At 41.0% G+C, this 25,012-nt stretch overlaps 1 protein-coding gene across 3 annotated transcripts; it reads right to left on the bottom strand.

Annotated features, from left to right (window-relative positions):
* Window position 1: 1 nt before the first annotated feature.
* Window positions 2-20,013, bottom strand: cdadc1 (cytidine and dCMP deaminase domain containing 1). 3 transcript variants are annotated; one of them, XM_061804601.1, is made up of 13 exons: window positions 19,847-20,007; window positions 13,299-13,428; window positions 9,807-9,975; window positions 9,637-9,734; window positions 9,399-9,537; window positions 9,005-9,284; window positions 8,716-8,922; window positions 8,544-8,641; window positions 6,405-6,454; window positions 6,159-6,328; window positions 5,904-6,093; window positions 2,330-2,372; window positions 2-2,257 (listed from the first exon to the last, which is right to left on the bottom strand). In XM_061804601.1, the coding sequence occupies exons 3-12, from the start codon at window positions 9,877-9,879 to the stop codon at window positions 2,349-2,351; spliced, it is 1,329 nt and encodes a 442-aa protein (XP_061660585.1). In that variant the 5' UTR covers window positions 9,880-9,975; window positions 13,299-13,428; window positions 19,847-20,007; the 3' UTR covers window positions 2-2,257; window positions 2,330-2,348. The 3 variants fall into 3 exon arrangements, with proteins under 3 accessions (XP_061660585.1, XP_061660574.1, XP_061660590.1); XM_061804590.1 differs by having other exon boundaries at window positions 9,399-9,576; window positions 19,847-20,005; XM_061804606.1 differs by lacking the exons at window positions 2-2,257; window positions 2,330-2,372 and having other exon boundaries at window positions 5,910-6,093; window positions 6,159-6,267; window positions 9,399-9,576; window positions 19,847-20,013.
* Between the last annotated feature and the right edge of the window lie 4,999 nt (window positions 20,014-25,012).

Below are 25,012 nucleotides of genomic sequence, written 5' to 3'. Positions count from 1 at the left end.
CAGCAAGACGGAAACAGCTCAAATGGTGTCAAAAAAAGAGATTGCAAAACAATAAAAAATGTTTTGCCATAAACCCTATAATAAGTGCTTCATGTCATGACTATAGTGGTAGCATGTTGTTGCAGGAAAAAGTGATACCAATCTATGAAGAAGACTGCTGCACTACCAGTTGGTTACTTATGCTAAATCTCCAGCGGCCAAAAAGTCTCTTAAAAAGAATGAGCCCACATCTCAAGATACCGTTATCAGTACCATTCTCCAAACTTATAAGTGAGCATTCTGAAACCATGAACAAGCTTGAGGACACTGGCAATAGGAGGTAGAGAGAAATTTGTGTGTAATGAAGTGCAAAGTGGAGAATAAAAATCTAACTAAGATTAAGATACTATCTTAATGCTGAAGAGACAAAAATGGCGGAAAGGACAAGATTCTAGAGGCCACTGATGTCACACTGCATGGGGAAGATAAAGGCAGTGCAGTCCAACAAAAACTAATTCATGAGCCAACATCATACCCCTCACCCTGATCCTACAGGGAATGCAGTGTGGAAGTCGGTGACAATAAACACATTCCTGAGTTTTAAACTAGTTTTGCTGAAGACCTTCCTCAGCCGGTTTGCGAAGCTAAGCAGAAATTGTGGCCTCATTCATATACTGCAGCCTCGGAAGGAAGAGCTACCTGCCCACTTTGCTTGTGATTATTACGAACATTACGGCTATTGTGACAAGCTCTGTGTGTGCATCTGGATTGTAACTGGCATGTGAGTGGGCTGGACTGCACAGGTGGAGGGTGAGAAAAGGAGAAAAAAAAAAAGCATGATGGCGACCCAGGAAGAGTGCCTTTATTGTTCCGGGCACCCAGCTCAGCTGTGCAATGGGAGAAGAGCGTTAACTGCGAGGACAACTTGGCCCAGTTGGCCTCACAGTTCTGAGGACTGGGGTTCAAATCCCACCCCACCCCGTGTACGGTTTGCATGTTCTCCCGGTGGCCTGTGTGGCCACTCCAGTTTCCTCCTACATCCCTAAAACATGGAACATTAATTGGAGACTCTGAATTGCCCCCAGGTGTGATTGTGAGTGCAACAGTTGTCTGTCTCCTTGTTCCCTGCAATTCCCTGGCAACCAATTCCCAGTGTACCCTGCCTCCTACCCGATGGCAAGTGGGATAGGCTCTAGCACTCTTGCGACCCTCGTGAGGGTAAGCGGCTCAGAAAGTGGATGGAAAATTACTCCTCATAGCTTCTTCATATAGAGTAGAATAGCATATAAATAAGTCAATCTTTTTACAATGCTGGTTTGACAATGAACAATTGTTGAGAAAATTATTTTAGCAAAATGAATGGCTTCATATTTGTACTGAAATTCTTAACCTCTATAGTATTCTTGCCTCACTTTTCTGTCACATTTGATGCCATCCACCCTGCACCCTTCAATGGGCTTATGGAATTACTGTAATATTCAAGTTAGTGTTATTTATACCGCTCAAAATCTTTACAGATATAAAGAACAATTTCTCACACATATTTAATGGCATGAACCATAAAGCTGTAAAACCAAAGAATTATTGCAAAGTCTGCAATACATTTTGTGAGTCTTTTATTTTATACATCTTTGTTTCAATTTTTTCTCCCTCCCACACACACACACAACTCTGCAAGCTCGCTCGCATGTTTTAAGGTAAATTTGTTGTAGTTCTACGTTTATTGTAGTGTATGCAATTCTCAAATGTCATCAAAAAAGTAAATCAATGGAGACAAAAATGTCAAGATTAAAGCATCATAAGCCAAATAAAAATTAATTGGGAAATCTTTCACTGGATTCAAAAAGCTGTGCAATCGAGTTCCATCCAACAGTACTGTTTTAGCATTTATGTATGTATGTTATTACAAATAAAACAGACAAATTGTATCTAAAAAAACCCCAACCCATTACAATCGGATAATGTTTGCCATAAAATATATTGACGTGAAATAATCCAACCACTTAATACCGCCAACATCTGGGTTTATATCTTCAATATAATTCTTGTCTTTAAAAGTTCTTAATGATTAGGTCGACGTGGTCATCTTAGTTCTCGTGTGAGAATGGTGATGAAAACGGATGCAAATAGATTCCCAGTTCAGTTTCAAGGTGCCGCTGATTCGGGGGTGATACTCAGCTCACGGGGGGCAAGTTACGAGTATTTCTGCTGTCACGAGGCTTCTTGATACTGGGATTTTTCTGCGCTTCTGTGCTGCTGCGCTTGCCGGTGTAACCGTCTAAAAGCAAAAATGTGGCTACAGCATCAGACAGGTCAAATGTATTATAGTTTGGAACAAAATGCAGCTTACTTGTAATGTTGTAAGATAATTATGATGCAGGGTCCCTTTGCCACTGTGAAGACAGACATCACTCAGTCGTATTACAAATTCTGCATTTCATTATGTCAACTTGTTTTTGATCAAATGAGAAAGTAGTCCTCCAAAGATGTACAGTTATTCATTAGCTAGTGATTCTCCTGTTGAGGGCCATTGGTGAGCTGGAAAATTCCATCAGACTTTGATTGAGAGGTTGGACACACCTTGGACTGCTCATCAGCCAATTACACAGGACTTATACAGAGAAACAAGCACTCACACTTACAGATTTTGTCTACAATGAACCCAACATACTGCAAAATGGAGTCTCTGTTCATACACGAATCGCACTGGTTTATAAAACACACAGATTACAGATACAAACAAGAGGCTGCCGTCTCCTCTGACGGTTGATCCATGTAAAACTCCACTGTGACACAATAAAAATGTTCCGGCATAAATGGGATTGAGATTCTCAATTCTGCTTGATCTAATAACTGAACAGTACACAAACATGCACGCACACACGCTCCGCAACACGTAGGAGTGTTCCCTCCACAAAATCTATTAATCCCGGATAATTGTACACCTTAAATGACAATCCAGTCTTCCATATGAAAATAATTAATGGAACTACAAATTCACAGTTGTCTGTTCTGTCGTCAAACTAGCAAGTTTGACAAAAATATTTTTTTTCCCTTGGAACCCCTGAGCGCTTGACTATCAGGTCATTCCAATCCTATAACTTTATAAGGGAATTTTAAAACTATTCAGTATTCCATCATATAGCTTTCTATTTAAATAAAAAAAACCCAGGTATGACTATACCTTTTTTTATGATTAAACATACAGCAGTGTTCAAAATAATAGCAGTCCAAATGTGACTAACCAGATTAATCCACATATTCAGTGTACATTTCATTGCTACAATGTCAAAAAAATTACCAGTAGGTTACATGAGATTCTCATCCAGCCCAAGTATTCATTATAGACACACTCTTAAGGCTGTGCAATTGGGCAATTTGTTGAAAGGGGCATGTTAAAAAAAAAATAGCAGCGTGGCATTCGATTGGTGAGGTCATCAACTTTAAGAAAAACAGGTGTGAATCAGGTGGCCCTAATTTAAGGATGAAGCGAGCACCTGTTGAACATGCATTTCTCCTTGAAAGCCTGAGGGAAATAAATCTTTCAGCATTGTTCAGAATAACAGCATACTTTGAAAGTTTGAGTGAAGAGGGGAAACCGTAAAAAAGGTTTAAAAAAAATAATCAGCTAAAGTGATCTGTAATGCCTCATAATGGACAACAAAACCAGAGACGTGTAAGAAAATGCAAGACGACCAAAATCGAGAAAAAACAGAATATCAAAGGCTCAGCCAATGACCAGCTCCAGGATGACCAAAGAAAATCTGGAGTTACCTGTCAATGAGAAGACATCTGTGTGAAGCTCATCTATTTACAAGAATCCCCTGCAAAGTCCCTCTGTCAAAAAAAAAAAAAAAAAAGGCACGTGCAGAACAGGCTACAATTTGCCAAAGAAAACAACAACTGCCTGAAAGAGAAATGGAGGAACATTTTGTGGACTGCTGAGAGTAAAGCTGTTCTTTTTGAGTTCAGGGGCCGCAGACAGTTTGTGAGATGAGCCCCAAACTCTGAATTCCAGCCACAGTACACAGTGAAGACTGAAGTATGGTGGTGCAAGCATCATGATATGGGCATGTTTCTTGTACTATTGTGTTGAGCCTATTCATTGCATACCAGGGATCGTGGATCGGTTTGCATATGTCAAAATACTTGAAGTCAAGTTGCATTATGCTGAAAAGGACATGCCCTTGAAATGGGGGTTTCAACAAGACAGTGACCCCAACCACACTGGTAAACATCCAAAGTCTTGGTTCCAAAACAATAAAGTTAATGTCATGGAGTGGCCAGCCCAATCCCCAGACCTTTATTCCAATCGAGAACTTGTGAGGTGACATCCAAAATGCTGTTTCTGAAGCAAAACAAAGAAACGTAAATGACTTGTGGAATGTTGTGAAGCAATATAGGAGGCTGAAAGGTGCCACAAGTTGCATAACTCCATGCCACACAGATGTGAAGCAGTTATTAAAACTATGGTCATACACCTAAATAATAGTTTGATTCAAAGGATTGGTAAATCATAGAAAAAAAAGTTTGTACAAAATAGTTTTGAGTTTGTAAAGTCAACGGCAGACCGCTATTATTTTAAAGACACCCATTTCACAAATTGCTTAATTGCACAGCCTTAAGTGTGTATATCATGAATGCTGGGTCTTGTTGGTTTTCTGAGAATCTACTGCACCTACTGGTAACTTATTTGACACGTAACAATAAAGAAATATATACTGAAAATGTGGCTAGTCACATTGGACTGATAGTATTTTGAACACTCTTAAAAGGATGATTGAGACCTGTAATTTTCACTATAGGTATACCACACCTATGAGAGACAAAATTAGTAAAACAACATTCAGAAGATCTCTTTTTTTGTTTTTTTAAAGACTTTATCAGCAAATTATTGCAGAAAGTATTGGGTCACCTAAAAACAAGCTAGCTTTCTTACTGGTTTCAAAGCCTTGATGTGTGTGATTTCACAAAAAGGCTGTTTTCTCTGTTTTGTTCTTCCAGAAACAGATTTGGGTAAAAGTAGAACTTATGAGAACAAAAGTCACCTGTCAACAATCTCAAACAGTCACACTCCAAACTCCACTCAGGCCAAGACCAAGTAGCTGTCAAAGGACACACACAATCAAAAAAATGTTTACTGTAGACATGCACCAGCCTTTGCCAGGACTTTCTGGATTTTTGTTTTTTTTTCAATGTCTCTCATTGTTGAGGTATACAATAACGAAAATTAGAGGCCTCACTCATCTGAGGCTCTTTTTTTTGTGGCTTTCCAATTTATTTTCGATTTAATGTATTCAATTGTAGATAATGCTTATATTTAAATTGAGCAGTGGCTATTCTACAATATAAATATATATTTTTGTTATTGGTTTTAATGAAGTACGTTTTCATGGTTTTCCAATAACATTTTAATTTATTTTATTCAATTGCAGTACATTCTTGTTTTACGCAACCCATTAGTTAATAATAAATTGGCCAGCTTTACTCATACCTACTGTTGCTGATTATTGTTCTTAGAGCAATAACACTTAATCAAGCCATCCTTTTCTACCATTCTATATTACAAAAGTATTTATGAAATCGGATTGATCTGATATCAACCAAAACTCCAGGCTAGAACTGTATATCAGATCGAAAGTGAAAAGTTGGATTCAGACATCCGGAGTAGGAACACTGAAAAAATTATGTCCATAATTTTAGCATTCAGCTGCTCATTTGATTTAATGTAAAAATCAAATATGTAAATAAGGCGCTTAGTAGCGGCTTGATTTCATGGTCAATACTGTACATGTTTTTGAACCGTTGGGAGAATTCTGAGTACCTCAAAATGTGGTGTTTACCTTTCCTTTATGGAAACTTTTTTTTTTTTAATAACTGGGGCATGATTAAAATGATTGGACAAAATAGATTAATATGCTCACTATGAACTTTTGGATTCCCTTCAAGTTGCTGAACCGGAGATAGGAAATGTCTCCTTTATTCTTGTCCCGGTCATGGTCGGTGGTGTAAATGTGCGTGATGCCAGCACCTCTAATCAACGGGACACACTCGTCACATGGACATTTGGTCACAAACAGCATGGCGGCTTCCTCTGAGTTGATATCGCGAGTCCTAGAAACATTAGACCCGTCAAACTGCTGTCAAGCAGGGTTGCATTAGCATCACAAGGTCGATACCTGAAAGTGAGGGCATTCTGCTCGGCGTGGACAATGTATGGGTACTTGCGTCGCTTTCGGTCTTCCTGTTTGGCGTCCATGAGCGGGTACTCTCCATACTGTGAGCCTGCTGGGTAAGCGTTGTACCCACAACCCACCAGTGACAGATGAGCCGGTCCATTAAGGCTAGTCTAGAATAAGAGGGCTGCTTTTTTTTACCTCTGAACAAAGCAATTATTTAGCAAACCACAAACAATAATGACATACCAACTGTTTGCTGGCCCAGATAACGGCACCAACACCCACTTTAGGGTCCTCTGAAATGACCAGAAGATGGTTACAGGCCCACAAAGAATGAAGTCCTAGACTGGTTCAAACTATGTTTTAACATAACGGCCAACGGATATGAATTTATTGAGGCGGATTCAGATAACCGCCAGAGTAAAAATCCTACAACAGATATGTAACGAATAAAAAAAACTTCTCTTTATGCACAAATTACAGCCTGAATATTTGACTGTTTTACAATACTTTTAAACTAGTAATAAAAAAAGCAGATTTTCTGGGAGCAGATTTCTGGTAGGTTTTTTTCATGTTTCAAGTTGGTTTGAATTTCATTATCTCCATCTTATGTTTGTAATGTTTATGTTTGTAAACTTGCCTAATATTAAATTGGCCAGCTGATTGATCAGTCGCACCCTAATGAACATATCGTTGTTCTTGAAGTGCCTGTATGAAATTAAGCAACCAAGTAGATTTTTTGTTACTATTTCTGGAAATGTGTCCCAGCGAGCCCGACTCCAAAGCATTTTGTATGAGGTCGCTCACTTTCATGAGACAAAGCTTGCACCTCAGAAAAGGCTCATTAAAGGTCTAATCCTGAGGACCTATATTTTATTTATATATCAAACAAACCTAGCTAATTTTTCATGTAAAAAATTTTGAAAAAATTCTCAACACAACAGAAATTAAATAAATTAGCGGCAAAGTACACATTTTCTTTGTTATCCAAATTCCTCCAATATCTGTTTCAAACCGAGGCCCTGTTGGAGCTGATTCCGTGTGACGTCACGCCAAAACAACGCCAGTAAACACAATGGCTTCCTATATAGACAATCATACATCCAGATCTAGAGGAGATAGACAGCAGTGATGAGGTTTTTATGGAATCCTCTGTGGAAGAGATGGGATCTGAAGAGGAGGAATTTTCTAATTCTTCCCATGTTCGAAAAACATCCCATGCAGGTGTAATTCAACCATATATATTCAAACCTGAGTTGACGAATGCAACACAAGGACGGGATTTGGAGAGACCTGACGAAGTTGACATGGAACTTCGCACCCAAAACACAGACTGGTAGGTGCCTCAAGAAATCTACGTACACCTTGGTGACGAAATAATCCAATTCAAACACATTTAAACATCTTATGCTGCTTGCACACAACAGTGAGTCTGTTGTTGTTGTTGTACTAGCGACTGAGTCCATGTGAAACAAAAATCGAAACCTTCGGTATCATTCTGCGTTTAAAGATCACATGTTTTTAAGCCATTCTTCGCATTATTTATATCCATTCAGCCCGTATTCTAAATAATGCACATAACACTTGAGAGCACACACTGCCGTAATCAAATTTCAGGAAGACCTCAGCGTCAACAGTACACCAACTTTATACTGTTTCCAAATTTCTTTACCTCCTAGAACATCACATGGTTTCGGATATTAACTCACATATACAGTATACCTGTATTGGTATTATAATTACATTTAAAACAAGGTAGATACTTGTCAATACTAAACAATTGAACACGTACTTAACATACTTGCTACCGAAGCCAAGTGAACGCTGTACCGGGTTTTCAAATCAGTCCTCTATGAAATGCTTGGAACATATTACTGTCCACTTTGATTTGTAAGTCCAATGCGCCCGCTTTGTCTTCACAAACCTGGTCCATAACCTGCCTATCCGTTCATATTTTGGCCATTCATGTAAGCTGACTCGGTAAGCGTTTAACGCAGAACAGCCGTATAAAACACACTTCCTCACCATCTTTGTTAGCTTTTTCACTCTCTGGCTAAATGTCGACATGATGTCACATTCCGGGAAGTTACAAAATTTGTCGAATCTAAGTGACATTTCAAACAAAATCTTGAGACTGACTTTGACACTAATTTATTTCATTTCATCTGTGTTGAGAATTTTTTAAATATTTTTAATGAAATTTTAGCTACATTTATATGGTAGCCAAAATACATTTCCTCTGGATTAGACCTTTGAAGTGAGACAAGAGATCATATGCTGTATTTTTTTTCATCCTTGGGATATTTTTACAAATGCATGTCACAGACATGTTTTTAAGATACCTGTGAACCGTTTTAAGATGTGTGAAAGAAGCTCTCACCAGACCTGTTCTGTAGGCAAGTAGCCTGGCTTGGATGATGCAATGACGGGCGATTTCTTGGGACACGCCCTTGTGATAAGGGGGCACCGATGAGCCAGTTTCCCTGTTCGGAGTGTGAAATCATCAAAGTTCATTTAAAAAAAAAAAAAAAGAACGAGTTTACCGAGCGTTACTAACTGGTGAAATCCATAGTGTCGCTGTGGAACGCCGGCTGCTACAGAAGCCAAAACTTTCACAATCTCCCTCATATTGTGTCTGAGGTTGGAAAAGTAGGGCTCCATGCAGAAATTCTCCAGATGCATCTGGGTCAAAATCTCTCGGTGCTGACGGCAGTCCTCAATTAGGAACCGTTTGGAGAAATCTTCGAGGTATTTCTCTTGTTCTCTACAGAAGAGCCATGATCATTCGTCATTCTTGACTGTTAACTAATCAGACTATAGTAACGAAGAAAAACACACTCAAACACCTCCAGAAGAGTTCCTCTGTATTCAGGCCGGGGTTGTCATCAGTCGCCATCACCATGAAATCACACTCTCTGGACGTCTCACCCACAAACTGCACCATATCTGCAACCACAGGCTGCAGCAGCAAGCAGATGTGCGAGCTACTGTTGGACTTCAGCTTCTCCGTAGCGACAGCATCCAGTGCAGCCTCCTCGGTGATGCGGCCCGTATGAGTGTGAGGGTTAGGCCTAAGCATGCTGAACTCAGGGTCTCCGGGCCAAAACGAGATCTGACTCACTCCAGCTGAAACCAGTCCATTAAATCTATGTCAGCATTAAATGATGGCACGATCAATAACCTGAAGACACCGCTAAAAACACCTGGTCAATTACTCAATCTCATGACAGCGCTGCACACCATTGATGATCATCTTCAGGCAGGTGGCGCATGGTCGCCGAGAGAAATACAGGTGACAGTCGGTCAAGCGTCCGGCATGTTGGATGATGGCTGCTTGGCCAGCGTGGAGCTCATGTCCACTATAGTGGAGTCCCACCACCTTATTGTTCCGCAAAACCACAAGACCCACGCTGTGGATCTGGAACACGGCATGTTATTTACTGAAATTTATTTAATGAAACTTTTTTTTTTAACTAACCTGATTATCGTCTTGTTCAGGTTCCTCCTGAGGGAACAGCTCCAGCCACAAACTCAACAAGCTAATCAGGTTGATCTTTGACAACCTGGGGCCATGACCTGGACCACAAAACAGTTTTTCATCGTACTCATCAAATTCTATTGACAGGTTATTTCACAAACAAGCCAAACCTTTCACTACACTGATGTTCTGGCTGCCGAAGTCTGGTGTGAGGGGTCTGGTCTCTCTCCTGCTTTCTTCCATTCAATTAGCGTGTCGTGTAGCAGAAGTTGGCTACAGAGGACCTATCGTGATGAGCTGGGCCTCGGACAGACACGTTGAACGTTCCACTGCAGGGTTCTGACACATTTGAGATTTCAAAATTCCTGACTTTTTCCAGACCCAAATTTCTACACTTCTGATATTTGGGTAAATAAATATGTATCATTCTGATTCTTTACATGCTATTATATTGCCAAATAATTGACAAAGTGATAGCTATGTAACGAAGTAAAGATGAAAAACAGCTGACAAGGATTAATAAAAAAGATGGAAACGTAAACCAAGCCTTGCTTCTGCAAAGTCTATCAATCCATGATAAGTGTACACCTCAACGAGCGTAAACCCACTTATACCATGGGCATTAGCCAATGAAACTATTTAATAAAAGTGCTGTTTCATCATTTCATGTCTTGTAGTCAAAACAGCAAGTTTTAGTATAACAATTTATTTTCTCTTGCAATGCCTGAGCACTTCAATATGATGTTATTCCAAACCCGTAACTTTCAGCGTAAATGACAACGTTCTTCAGTACTCAAATAGAATATTTTGTCCTTGTTAAATTCAAATAACAGGTTTGACAATAAAGTTACACATGAATTCTGGTTCATATTTTACAGTTCATGCAAGTGCTCAGGCTGGCATTGCTGTACTGTTAGTCTTCGTTGACTGGACGGCAGCAGAAAACCTTTGCAAGGTATTATTCAAAACATCAACAGTTAAGTTTTCGGTTTGTATTTGTCACTTTTTGTGCAGGAAAATATGAAAGTTTTAATTCCCTATTCTGTTGTTTACATCATGTAAATTCATCACTTGCCTGCAAACCATAATCAATAAAGGATTAAATCACTTTTTATTGTTTGAAAGAAAAGGCGGCACGGTGGTAAGACGGGGTTCAATCCGCGCCTGTGTGGAGATTGCATGTTCTCCCCGTGCTGCGTGGGTTTTCTCCGGGCACTCCGGTTTCCTCCCACTTCCCAAAAACATGCAACATTAATTGGACACTCTAAATTGGCCCTAGGTGTGATTGTGAGTGCAGCTGTTTGTCTCGATGTGTCCTGCCATTGTCTGGCAACTTGTTCAGGGCCCGTTGACAGCTGGGATAGGCTCCAGCGCTCCCCGCGACCCTTGTGAGGCTAAGCGGCAAAGGAAAATGGATGGATGGATGAAAGAGAAAAATAGTGACGTTTCTTTTTGCTGAAAGTCACAATTTCAACATTAGATGGGTGTAATTCCTACAGACTCCCTTTAAATTCACTCTTTTTTTGCCCTCAGATGACTTCACTTTTATCGAAAAATCTGGTCACTATGTTGGCCCATATATATATATATAAAATGCACCACGCATTAATTTGGAACAATGTAATGTAGTTTGACAGGCTCTAAATGAGATGGAATTCTCAAAGCCAATCAAAATCGAGAAATCACCAAGACCAGGGTAAAATACTTTGTGCTTGAAAATATTGTAGCAGCATACAGTATACATACACATACAGTTGTCCCCATAAGTTTACATACCCTGGACGAATTTATGATTTCTTCACCATTTTTCTAAGAATATGAATATGAATGATCACACATGAAATATAGATATGAATGATAACAAAAAAGATTGCTTTCCCTGACGGTTAGTGCTTGGGTGAAGCAATTTGTTATCAAACAACTGTATTTGCCCTGTTTATATCAGAATAACAGAACAAAAAATTACAAAGAAGAACAAAGTGAAAAGTTCAAGTTTAAAGAAAAAGTTCGAGTTTAAGAACAAAGGCGATGTTCAGAACAGTGGAAACTACAGAGGAATAAAGATGATGAGCCATACAATGACGTTATGGGAAAGAGTAGTGGAGGCTAGACTCAGGACAGAAGTAGGTATCTGCGAGCAACAGTATGGTTTCATGCCTAGAAAGAGTACCACAGATGCATTATTTGCCTTGAGGATGCTAGTGGAAAAGTACAGAGAAGGTCAGAAGGAGCTACATTGTGTTTTTGTAGACCGAGAGAATCCCTATGACAGAGTACAAAGAGAGGAACTGTGGTCATGCATGCACAAGTCCAATCTGGCGGAGAAATATGTTAGAATAGTACAGGACATGTATGAGGGCAGCAGAACAGCAGTATGATGCGCCGTTGGTGTCAGAAGAATTTAAGGTTTTAGAAGAATTTAAGATCCGCGCTGAGCCTCCTCCTGTTTGCAGTAGCAATGGATAGGCTGACAGACGAAGTTAGACTGGAATCCCCTTGGACCATGATGTTCGCAGATGATATTGTGATCTGCAGTGAAAGCAGGGAGCAGGTGGAGGAACAATTACAACGATGGAGGCATGCACTGGAAAGGAGAGGAATGAAGATTAGCCGAAGTAAAACAGAATATATGTGCGTGAATGAGAGGGGCGGAGGAGGAAGAGTGAAGCTCCAGGGAGAAGAGATAGCGAGCGCGGATGACTTCAAATACTTGGGGTCAACAATACAGAGCAATGGTGAGTGTGGTAATACTAGAGGAATTTGATTTGATTAATTTCCACTCATCAGCCCAGAATCTGCGCATGGGGTATACCTGGATATTCCAACATGATAATCAAAACACAAAGCCAACTCTTTATTCTGCTGTATCCCGATTAAATATTTGTTTGCCCCACTGTATTTCTATATACATCGATGATCGGTTTTGGATGGTAATTACGATTCTATGCAGATCGATTTTAATGCCACAATGGACCTTTCCGACTGGCGATCTTCAGCTCCGCCCCCCTTAGCTACAGTTACCCTGCCCCACAATCTTCCAAAATGGTGACTGAACAAAACAGGATTGAACTGGTTCTCTATCGTGTATTCCGGATAATATTGGGGTATGTTTATTGCCAAATGCGTCAGACTTGTCCAAGAGAGTTCTACAGAGAGGTCTCAACTATTTCACGCAAGGATATGTACACGGAATTCAGATTTTGGACGGAGCAGGACACAATGTCAGAGTTACAGCGAAACGTGGGCCATCAATACAATAGTTTGACGCCTCACAAACTTCATATTGAAATCGAAAAGGATAAAATTGTGGAATCATACTGAGCATGTAATTTAGTATGAGTACTTTTTACTTGGAAAGATTACGTGAAATATCATTGTAGTCTTTATAAGTGAGTGGGTGTATTCATTTGACTTGGCTCGTAATGGAACCCAGTGATCTGTTTTAAAAAACTGATGTGATACAAATAGGCAAATAGACATTTCTCTTGCATGACATGGCGCATTTACGTATCACTAACCCGAGTCTTCCGCATAAAAAATTACTCACTTTATTCAGCAGGTCAGTGATACACTAACAAAGTGAAAGTTGTTCTCTTGCAATGTATAAAACACTGATAATATAATGAAATCAAACTCAGTGAAGATACTTCTCCCTCACTTACCTTCGAACACACAGCCTTGTGTTTGTTGATATTGTCCACATGTCCACTTCTGCGAGCCTTAATCCATTGTAGACACTTCCTCAACTGTGTTTTAGGCTTTGGAAAATGAATCAACTGGGCCCCTTGTAACCTAGCAAGATATCTTTCATCAGAATTGCAAGTTCCCCAAGCGCATCTGATGACCATTTTGTTCGTAACATTAACTTTTCCAAGCGCACGCGATTGATAACTAGCATTGCTTGTGGGACATGATGACAATAGGGGCGGGTCAAGCCAGGGGTTAAGACAATGCGGCTAACTGATTGCCTTTTATTGTACGAGTGATTGACAGGTCGGAAAGGTTCATTTGATTGACAGGTCGGAAAGGTTCATTCACTGATCCGATCAATGACGTCAATGATCAGCTCCACAAGACATTTACTCGTTGTCACCACAGTACACAGTACGTTATATTTGAATCCAAAAGGTAGTTTATTTTTAGTCTCATCACCTGTCTTCATGTGTAATACTGTAAATATCTGACAAAGTTATTTCACACATTCCCTGCCAATGCTGTCCAAAGACATTGTTCAGAATTGAGTTATTCCCTTCTGATGCAATCTAAAGACATTGAAAAATAAAACCCGTTAAAGAAAATGGGGATGGGTGAGGGAGGATACTGTGCAGCCTGTATGTGATTGTCAAGCGTCTGGATAACTGCAATGAGGAATTGGCACTCAGTAGAAGGAAATAATTCCTTCAGTTGAACTTCCCGACCTCAGATTATAGAAGAAAGCTCACGGGGGTGGTGAAACAGAGAAAAGTAAAGCATCGTTGCGGAAAATAGAGAAGACAAAATAAAACAAATGTTTAAAAAATGAACTTTGAAAAAAAAAAGCTTATGGTACATGAAATTCATTGCACCGAGGCAAGAAAAATATTCACTACACATTGCCATTGTGTACAGCATATTTGAATCTAAAAGTTGTTGTTTTTTATTAGACTTTTAATGTATTATTGTATCTAATAGACAATAATGAACAAGACGTTTAAATAGACATGCTCCATCATGTGATCGATTGTCATTTTTTTTAAACTCGCTAATCGGTGACCAACTCCAAAAACTTTGATCCTGTAAAGCCTTTATATGTTTGTATATACTTTACTTTCAGTGCAGCAAACACACTCCAGAAGTTCAGTGAGGAGCTCTGAATGATCTAATGTTGACTAATGATGATAAATAGAATCTCCCTGTGTGTAATCAAGTCTCCGTATAAATGCAGCTGCTCTGTGATAGTCTCAGGGTTCTGTTTAAAGCGTAGAGAGCATCATGAAGACGAAGGAACACACCAGGCAGGTCCGAGATACTGTTGTGGAGAAGTTTAAAGCCGGATTTGGATACAAAAACATTTCCCAAGCTTTAAACATCTCCAGGAGCACTGTGCAAGCAATCATATTGAAATGAAAGGAGTATCAGACCACTACAAATCTAGACCCAGTCGTCCCTCTAAACTTTCACCTCGAACAAGGAGAAGACTGACCAAAGATGCAGCCAAGAGGTCCGTGATCACGCTGGATGAACTGCAGAGATTTACAGCTGAGGTGGGAGAGTCTGTCCAAAGGACAACAATCAGTTGTACAATGCAAAAATCTGGCCTTTATGGAAGAGTGGCAAGAACAAAGCCATTTGTCAAAGATATCCATACAAAGTCTCATTTAAACTTTGCCACATGCCACCTGGGAGACACACCAAACATGTGGAAGAAGGTGCTATGGTGGAAGAAGGTGCTTTGGTCAGAAGAAACCAAAATTGACACATGGACACAATGCAAAACGATATGTTTGACGTGAAAGTAACACAGCTCATCACCCTGAACACACCATCCCCACTGTCAAAAATGGCATTGGCAGCCTCATGGTTTGGGCCTGCTTTTCTTCAGCAGGGACAGGGAAGATGGTTAAAATTGATGGGAAGATGAATAGAGCCAAATACAGGACCTTTCTGGAAAAAAAAACCTGTTGGGGGTCTGCAAAAGACCTGAGACTGGGACAGAGATTTATCTTCCAACAGGACAATGATCCAAAAAATAAAGCCAAATCTACAATGAATGGTTCACAAATAAACGTATCCAGGTGTTAGAATGGCCAAGTCAAAGTCCAGACCTGAATCCAATTGAGAATCTGTGGGCAGAGTTTAAGACTGCTGTTCCTAAGCGCTCTCCATCCAACCTCATTGAGCTCGAGCTGTTTTGCAAGGAAGAATGGGCAAGAATTTCAGTATCTTGAAGTGCAAAACTGAGAGATGTTTGAAGCCTTAAATGTGGCGAAAGGGGGCCGAATACTTTCACGAGGGACTGTATATCCAGCCATCCATTTTCTAAGCTACTTATCACAAGGGTCACAGGAGTACTGGAAACTATCGAAGCTGTCATCGGGCAGAAGGTGGGGTACACCTTGAACTGGTTGCCAGCCAATCGCAGGGCACACATAGAGACAAACATGCACACTCACAATCATACCTACGGGCAATTTAGAGTTAATTTTGCATGTTTTTTGGACGTGGGAGGAAACCGGAGTGCCTGGAGAAAGCCCACACAGGCATGGGGAGAACATGCAAACCCCACACAGGTGGGTTTGGGATTGAACCCGGGACCTCAGAACCGTGATGCCAACGCTTTCCAGCTGATCCACCGTGCCGCCACTGTATAATATTATATTTATCATACACAAAGTTGAAGCCGGATGTTTAAGTACACTGTGCAAAAACACGTTTCATTTCACTGTCTCACTGGTTGAAGTCAAATCAGACTAAACCTCTCCTGTTTCAGGATCACCAAAATTGTTCAATGGCATAATAATGATAGAGAATTTCTTAGAAAATCTAACGTTTTCTTCGAGGTCAAACGTTTACACACAAAAATTACTGTCATTAAAAAAACATGGGGAAGCCGAGATGAGATCATGGCTTTGGAAGCTCCTTGTATGTTAACTGACAGCATGAGTTAATTGATGGCACACCTTGGGATGTATTAAACCCTCTGTTGACCCCTGTTGCATTTTTGCACATGGTACATTAGGACTGATAACATACCCGTCCCAGTTTTGGGATGCTGCCCGCGAAGGGTACATCATTTTTACCCTTTATTTTATGCATTAAATGAAAAAGAAGTGTTATTTCCTTGATTGTGGCCAGTTAGGAGACATTTATCTCAATAAGGCAAAAAATTGCCACCCTCCCCATGAATGTGTTAAAACCCTCTGTTGACCCATGATGCATTTTTGCACATGGTAGATTAGAGCCCCTTTTACCTGGAACTCTGCTTGGTTAACAGACGGTTAAGGGCACACCTGAAAGACTTCCTTTTTTGAAATCATGGGAAAATCAAAAGAAATCTGTCAGGATATCAGAGAAAGAATTGTGGAGCTCCACAGATCTGGCTCATCCTTGGGTTCAATTTACAGGTGCTTTAAAGTTCTCAGGTTCATCTGTTGAAACAATCATATGCAAGTCTAAACATCATGGGAATATTTAGCTATCACACAACTCAAGAAGGAGAAGGGCTCTGTGTCCCAGACATAAACATGTTTTGGACCAGAATGTGCATATCAACCCCTGCAAAAAAGCTAAAGATCTTGTGAAGATGCTAGATGAAGCTGACAAGAAAGTGTCATTATCCATAGTCAAATGAGTCCTGCACCGACATGGGTTGAAAGACCACTCACTAATAATAAAGCGATCACTTACTTACAAACTTAAAATTAGCAAAAGACACCAAAACAAAGATCTTAACGTCTGGGAACAAGTCCTGTGGTCTGATGATATGAAAGTGGAGCTGTTTGGCCATCATGACAAGAGTCACATCTGGAGGAAAAAGGGGGGCCCAACCTGTGAAGCACAGAGGTCGCAACATCATATTTTGTGGCCGTTTTGCTCCAGCAGAAATTGGAGCTCTTCATAAAATAGACAGCACCATGAAGAAAGAACATTATATGGAGACATTAAAGCTCCACTGACATCCCTATATACAATGTAAAATAAATATTGTAAATGTCTATACGAAAAAATAAATACGAGCGGCACTCGACATCAAAATGGTAGCCATATTGCCTGGAACGTCATCAGCAGACGTCACACTGGGACATTCGCCATTGAAAACACATAAATCATGTATTTCATGTCACTGGGGCTTTAAGGCAACATCTCAGAAAGCCAAGAAGCTGCGACAATGACTCATAATATACTGCCAAAATGGTTAAAAATTGGCTTGAGGATAACAAAGTCAATGTCTTGGAGTGGCCATCACAAAGCCCTGATCTGAATCCAATTGAAAATTTGTGGGCAGATCTGAAATGGCACATGTGAGCAAGATAACCGACAAACCTGACACAATTACACAACTTCTGTCAGGAGGAATGGGCCAGGATTCCAACAGAGTACTGTCAGTAGCTCGTGGAAGGTTACTCAAAACATTTGACCCAAGTCATGCAATTATAAATGCAACTCGATATCAAGGAAATGTATGTTAACTTTTGACCTTGAAGCATCTGAAATGAGTTTGCCCTTCCCATGGGTTTACCACCTGTGCAAGGGGACTTTGGGGTCAGGTGCAGTATGAGCTGGGCAGCGGCTGAACACAGGGAACTTGGTGATCTAATCCCCGGCTACAGATGCTGGCTCTAGGCATGTAGAATGTCATTTTATGGCAGGGAAGGTGAACTGAACTGGTGTGTAAGGTCAAGAACTTATGGACCACAGTAATCCCTTGTTTTTCATGGTTAATTGCTACCAGACCCACCCGCAAAAAGTGAACAACCGCGAAGTAGGGGTAAATGCCATTTATTTTTTTTTCGTTGTTTTGCTTCTTAGGTTCTTGTCGTCTTGTTGGGGATACCGCATAACACCCTATCAATGCGGCTTCTAGTGTTTCAGCTTTTTTTTTTTTTTTTTTGGAGGGGGGGGGTTTGGAAATCCGTGATGCACTGAATCCGCGATGGGTGACCTTCAGACAAGAGTTTAATTCATCCAGTTACTCAGCTCTTATCTCAAGTTGCTCTTATGTCAAAGCGAAATTCCCTAATGTAAATGCAGTTAATCTGTTCCAGGACCACAAAATGCAACCCCATATTTTATTTTCTACATCTTTAAATAGGAAAAGTGTAATTTTAAATAAATATTGTATTGTATAAAAACATAAAAGAAAATAGAAAGGAACTGCTTTTATACAGTGTATTTACCTTGAAGATGAAATGAGTTTGGGTAACAAAATGCTGGTGGAGGGTGCAGAAGGTGATTTCTCAGTCTTTTCTTTACATTCTATCTCTGAACTTAATTGCAACAAGTTTGTTTTTCTTTCACTCTTGCTGAACTTATTTTGTATTATTTCACTTAACTACATAGCGCTTGCTTAAGTGTTACTTTTACACTTAATAAACTTAATTGCTTCTGTAATTTTTTTTCTCAGTTTTGCTTAATAATGTTCGGGTCTTTTCTATTGCACAACTTGGGCCTTTTTTGCAACACATTCTTCTGTGTCGACAGATGGCTATTCAAAAAAACGTTTCTCCAAGGAGGTTTCTTTGTGCCTCTTTTTCACTTTCTGAAACTGTAAGGCATGTGTCATTACATTTCACAAAAGCACGACCAGTTGCAACATTTTCTGGATGTTTCTTCACCACAAAGTCTGAAACTTTCTCTCACATTGCCAAGACTTCCTTTATCTCAGTGGTAGTGATAACCTCCTCCTGTTTCCTCGTCAGAACTCTCACTCTGCACCTCTTATGCTGCTGCATCTGTCACTCCATTAATTCCTCCGTCTTCAGTACCTCCTCATGTCCGTAATTTATATTATGAAATAATTTTCACCCCCTTGGTTGCCGTTATTGACTTGATATATTCCTTCTGCTTGACAATCGTACATATTGAAATACAGTAGTAGTAAAACAAGCAATAACTTAAAGTGGCTAAAGTAATGGCCGAGAAAAGCATTTCCAACAGTCTGGTGATGGTCAAATGGTCACAAGCTTGAGGCAGTGAAGTGTTATGCCATAGAGGCGTGGTACACCTGAACTGGTCGCCACCCAATTGTACTACACATATAAACAACCAATCGCACCCACATTAATTTAAAGTCTTCAATAAACATACCACGCATCCATGTTGTAGAAGACCCACGCAGGCACGGGGAGAACATGCAAATTCCGTAAAGGGGAAGCCGGATTGGACCCGCTCAGATCCCACGACCGAAATGGGAAGTGCAAGTGGTAGTGGTACCGTGGTGGTTCAGTAAGTAACCGGGCGTCAATCGACTAACCTCGAACGCGTTGCTGTCATGGCTCATGCATAACGGAACGAGTTACCCGTTATTGTTATGATTCTTAATGGTCCCTATATATCATATACATTAACCCAGTAACATAAATGTCATTTTGATAGCTTAGTAAAGCTGGAGAGGACGTACGATAGATGTTTCGAGTGTGTTTTCGCCGTCGTCTGCTTCTGTCAACACAACCACGACAAAACGTGCGTATAGTGGAAACCTTTTCCTATCAGATATTACAACACCACGTACCGTCTTTGGTCTTTCTGCGTTTGTAGAAGAACAGCAATGCGTTTATGATCCCCGGTTTACTTCCGCAAGTCAATGACGTCATCGCATGGGCGTGTAGACGACCATGAAAAAAAAAACCTATTACATGAACTACTTTATTTTCAGATGTCGCTACGAAGGAATGCTGGGACCACAAAAAAAAAAAAAAAAAAAAAAAAAAAAACCTGACACCATAGTGGTAATCTTACAGGGATAACATCTCATATTTTAGATTTAATAGACCCACACATGTCATGTGTGTAGCCCGCCTGATATCCCCGGATAAAAGACAATTATCAACTCTTACAGTGCCCAACTATCATCAGACTATTTACTAATACTGTTGTGAACAATCACTTTAAAGTCATGATACTGATAAATATCTGACGAGACTTGGTCATGGCGAGAACATGCAAACTCCATACAGGTGAGGCCAGATTTGAATCTGAGACATGAGAATTGTGAGAGAGATGTAGTAACTGGGTTGATTTTTTTTTTCTTTTTTTTTCTTTATCCATCCATTCTTCCACCCATTTTCTTAGCAGCTTGTCCTCACGAGGGTCGTGAGAGTGCTGGAGCCAATCCCAGGCGTCAACTGGCAGGAGGCAGGGTACACCCTGAACTGGTTGCCAGCCAATCGCAGGGCACATAGACACAGAAAACAGTCGCACTCACAAACACATCTAGAGTCAATTTAGAGTGCCCAATTAATGTTGCTTGTTTTGGGGATATGGGAAGAAACCAGAGACCCCCGAGAAAACCCATGCAGGAACGGGGATAACATGTAAACTCCATTTAAGTAATTAATGAATTGGTTAATTAATTAATTGATTAATTAGCCAATTTATGAATTAATCAATTGGTTAATTTATTGAACATTTCATTGAGAACTGCTGTGATTGGTGAGCCTCTCTTCCAACTTACATCTGGGTGCAGACAACCTCACGCCAAACGTGGTAAAAAGTGCCAGAAGGCTGTGGCCAGGCTCATTTCTGCTGATTTGACTGAGTGTAGAAATGCTTTTGAGTCGTTGAAGCGTGCGCTCGTTGATCAACTCTTGCTAGCTCATCCTGATTTTGCCAAACCGTTCATTTTGGCTTTGGCTGTTTGGCTGTATCTAGCAGTGGATTGGGTGCCGTACTTTCACAGGTCCAGGGCGGTCATGATACACCTCGCCCTGTGGCATTCGCCAGCAAGTCACTCAATCATGCTCAGTCGAAGTACCCAGCTCATAGACTTGAGTTCTTTGCTATGAAATGGGCCATCCATAACAAATTTAGTCATTGGCTGCATGGCAGAAATTTACTGTGTGGATGGATAACAATGCCCTCAAATACATTCTGACTAAACCAGATTGGATGCTTGCGAGCATAGGTGGGTATTTAAGATGGCTCCTTTTTGATTTTGACATCCAGTACATACCCGGACCTTACTTAACTTAATGCATAGGTTGACGAGAACCCCTTACAACGTGCTGTTGAGGAAGGCAAGCGGTATTTCTTTGCACTATGTGGAGAATATGTTTCGCCTTTCATGTGAGCAGCCAGAGGCAGGAAGGCAGCCCCCCCACCTCAAGTCTCTCTGAAGTCTGTGGAGGTGGGATGTGCAACAGCGGTAAAATTTCTCTGGAGGAGGTATCTGCTGTGTTGGAGGCACACAGCCACTTGGGTGATCTTCGTTCAGTGAGAGCAGTATCTCATGTTCAGCAGCTGCAGCAGTTGGTGTGTATGGGCCTGAACCCACTGCCTGTGTTCACCCATGATGAATTGCATGATATGCAGTCTCAGGACCCTGTCTTGAGCAGAGTCATTTTTTTTCATAGACAGAGGTCACCGTCTGTCTCGGGAAAGAGTTCAGGAATCTGGGGAGACAAACCGAGTATTGAAGCAGTGGGGAAAACTCACGGTTCGGCTGGGAGTTCTGTATCTTGTCTCTAAACACCCAGTGAGCAAAAAGAAGGTCTTTCAGTACGTCGACCCACTGTCATTGAGGAACCAAATGCTTTAAGGTGTACATGATGATGCTGTTGGCTGTTGGTCGTGTACTGTGGAACAATTTCTTTTCTGTTTATTGGTTTCCAGCTCGCCTCCGCTCAGATCAGGTTGCTCATTTTGAGAGTGTACTCGTTGCTGAGCTGTTATAGTTGGCCACCGTGGAAAAGTTGCACAACCCACCGTATCATTCTATGGGTAATGCGCAGGCTGAGCACTTTAATCGTACCCTGGGCACCATGATTAGAGCTCTACCACCACGTTCAAAAGTAAAATGGCCTCAGATGCTGTACACATTGACTTTTGCATCCAACTGCACCATACATGAAACTACAGGGTTTCCCCCGTTCTTTCTGATGTTTGGCCGCACTCCTTGCTTGCCTGTCAATGTGATGTTCGAGAGTGTTCTGTTGGATGGAGAGACTGTTGATAAGTACATACAGTCTCTGGAGAAAAGATTTGAGGAAGGCAACAACTCTCACGCAGGCACATATTACCACTCAACAAGCTAAACAAACCAGTGTTTGCAAGAGGAAGATGAAGGGTTTTGCGGTTGAAGTGGGTGATAGGATCTTTTTGGCGAACAGAGGTGAAAGACAGAAAAATAAACTAGTCGCTCGGTGGGAAAACGCAGTGTAGGTGGTTGTAAGTAAGAACAAGGAGATACAGACCGACAGCATTCAGGATCCTCTTACAGGCCTGACTAAGAGAGTCCACCGGAATCTGATCATGCCTGTTAATTTTTGCCACTGTCATCACGGGGAGAGGTTGAACAGGAAACAGAGTCTTTTGTTCACAACTCTGACCTAAGTCAGTATACTGTGGCTTCTTTAGCTCAGATAGAGCAGAGTGATACCCAGACTTCCTGCTGGGTATCTGACCATCCTCAACCTCCAGCAGATGATGAAACTGATCAACCAGTCTTTTTGGATAAGGCTCATAGTGATTCAAATCCGTGGGTTGATGATGTCACCAGATTTTCTACATGCGGAGCAGAGGTTGAGAAAAGTACTAAGCTACAAGCTCAGGTGGGCACAGGGTCAGTTTGGCCAAGTTCTGACAGTTGCCAGTTGTCTGACCATCCTTTGATACCTACTTTGTCGAATCTGCCATTAATGGCTCTGCACTCAGTAAGGACATCATGTACAGATTCGGTACCTGTGAGGGAGTCTTCCGCCATGACCACTGAACAGACGGGTGGTTGTGGGTCCGTTGAGTGGGGGAATCCGCACCAGAGTAGGTCAATTTATTAGCCCGATGAATAGGCTCATTCAGACGATGTCCACACAAAGGATCTAGATTATTGCTTTAAGAGTAGTTTCTATCTCTAGATAACTAACTTCTTGTCTGTGAGTATTCTTGACATGATACAAGACAATTTTTTATGTACTAAGTCTTTTTTCTTTTTGGGTGCACTTTGCTTATACTATGTGCCCCTTGGCCTTTAAATGTGTATTTGACATATTTTCCTGGGGTTAAACATGTGACTGATCACCTCATGTTTGCCTTGATCCTTTGTTTGAAAGTTTTCATGACTGGTTGGGCTGGGTTGTGGATAAGTAGTAGGGAAATTACATAATAGCACCTGTAGAGACTGTATGTGGAGTACTCTTATGTTTTTGGAAGCGTTGTCAACCTCATAAGAAATTACAGGTCATGTTCATCATATAGCACAGAAAAGTGGGGGTGAATGTAATGGTGTGATGTTGCACTATATTATGAACAGGGTCTGGAAGCGCACTTTTATTTTGAAAGAAAGCACTTTCTCTGTCATTTATTCTTTTCGTTCTTTTCAGTGTTATTAATATTATAACAAATTGTGTGTTTAAAAATGTTCAGTGTAAGGTTGAAAATGCCATTAAATGTTAATGGGAGATCTGAGAAATACAGGAAGTAGGCTGCATACTTTATTTTGAAGACGCGCTTATTGTGTGGTGGGAGGATAGTACTTTCTCTTGTTTGTGAGTCTTCCTAGAAAGAGGTACGCATTTTTGACTGTTCCACATATTTTCATTGTTTTGTTGCAAAATGCGAATATAAGTTATTTTAAAATGTTTGCAAAGCTAGTGTAGTCACAGAGGCACAGTGTTGAATATCCATCAGATATCCAAGCCGCTTATCCTCACAAGGTTCACGGAAGAGCCAGAGCCTAACCCAGGCAGCATCAGGCGAAAGGCGGACTCCACTCTGAACTGGTCACCACTCAGTCGCACGGCAGATATCTACGCCATCATTGAGTGGGAATCGATCCCACGCTGCCCACACCAAAGTCAGGCATGTGTACCACTACACCATCAGTGACTCTCAGTGTTGAATATGTTTCATTGATTTCAAGCACAAACTTGCTCGTTGGAGGAGTAGTGGGGAGGGTAATGTGGTCTGTGTGCATTGTTGCGTGACCATGTGGTTTGTGCGGTGTGAATGACTGTTAGCAAAGGCCGTGTGGCGACTGTTTTTTGTGTTGTATAGCATCCATCCATCCATCCATCTATTTTCTACCGCTTCTCCAGGTCAGGTCGCGGGGGAAGCAGCCTCAGAATGGATACCCAGACTTCCCTGTCCCCTGCCACTTCTTCCAGCTCTGTAATGGAGAGCCTGGACACCCTCCAGAGGAAAATAATTTTGTCTGCTTGTATCCAGGGTCTTGTTCTTTTGGTCATGATCCACAGGTCGACTTAGCTCCCTCTCCACCTTCTTCTCTTCTTCTTCTTTTCCTTTCGGCTTGTCCCGTTAGGGGTCGCCACAGCGTGTCATCTTTTTCCATCTTAGCCTATCTTCTGCATCTTCCTCTCTAACCCCAACTGCCCTCATGTCTTCCCTCACCACATCCATAAACCTCATTGGTCCATGCGCAGATTCTGGGCTGATGAGTACAAATTAATCAAATCAAATTCCTCTAGTATTACCACACTCACCATTGCTCTGTATTGTTGACCCCAAGTATTTGAAGTCATCCACCCTCGCTATCTCTTCTCCCTGGAGCTTCACTTTTCCTCCTCCGCCCCTCTCATTCACGCACATTAATTCTGTTTTACTTCGGCTAATCTTCATTCCTCTCCTTTCCAGTGCATACCTGCATCGTTGTAATTGTTCCGCCACCTGCTCCCTGCTTTCACTGCAGGTCACAATATCATCTGCGAACATCATGGTCCAAGGG

The sequence above is a fragment of the Syngnathoides biaculeatus genome, chromosome 2 (assembly GCF_019802595.1).
Source record: "Syngnathoides biaculeatus isolate LvHL_M chromosome 2, ASM1980259v1, whole genome shotgun sequence".
NCBI classification, from domain to species: Eukaryota; Metazoa; Chordata; class Actinopteri; order Syngnathiformes; family Syngnathidae; genus Syngnathoides; species Syngnathoides biaculeatus.
Note: the sequence above shows the minus strand (reverse complement) of the source record. Positions and strands in the feature narration are given on the sequence as shown.

What these genes read in the sequence shown, in the direction of transcription:
- cdadc1 (XM_061804590.1), bottom strand. Translation starts at nt 9,879, where the DNA reads ATGGAAGAAAGCAGGAGAGAGACCAGACCCCTCACACCAGACTTCGGC. An exon ending in GAACATCAGTGTAGTGAAAG is followed by an intron (nt 9,735 to 9,806) that starts GTTTGGCTTGTT and finishes TTTGTGGTCCAG; the next exon opens with GTCATGGCCCCAGGTTGTCA. An exon ending in TCTGGGCCAGCAAACAGTTG is followed by an intron (nt 6,329 to 6,404) that starts GTATGTCATTAT and finishes CTCTTATTCTAG; the next exon opens with ACTAGCCTTAATGGACCGGC.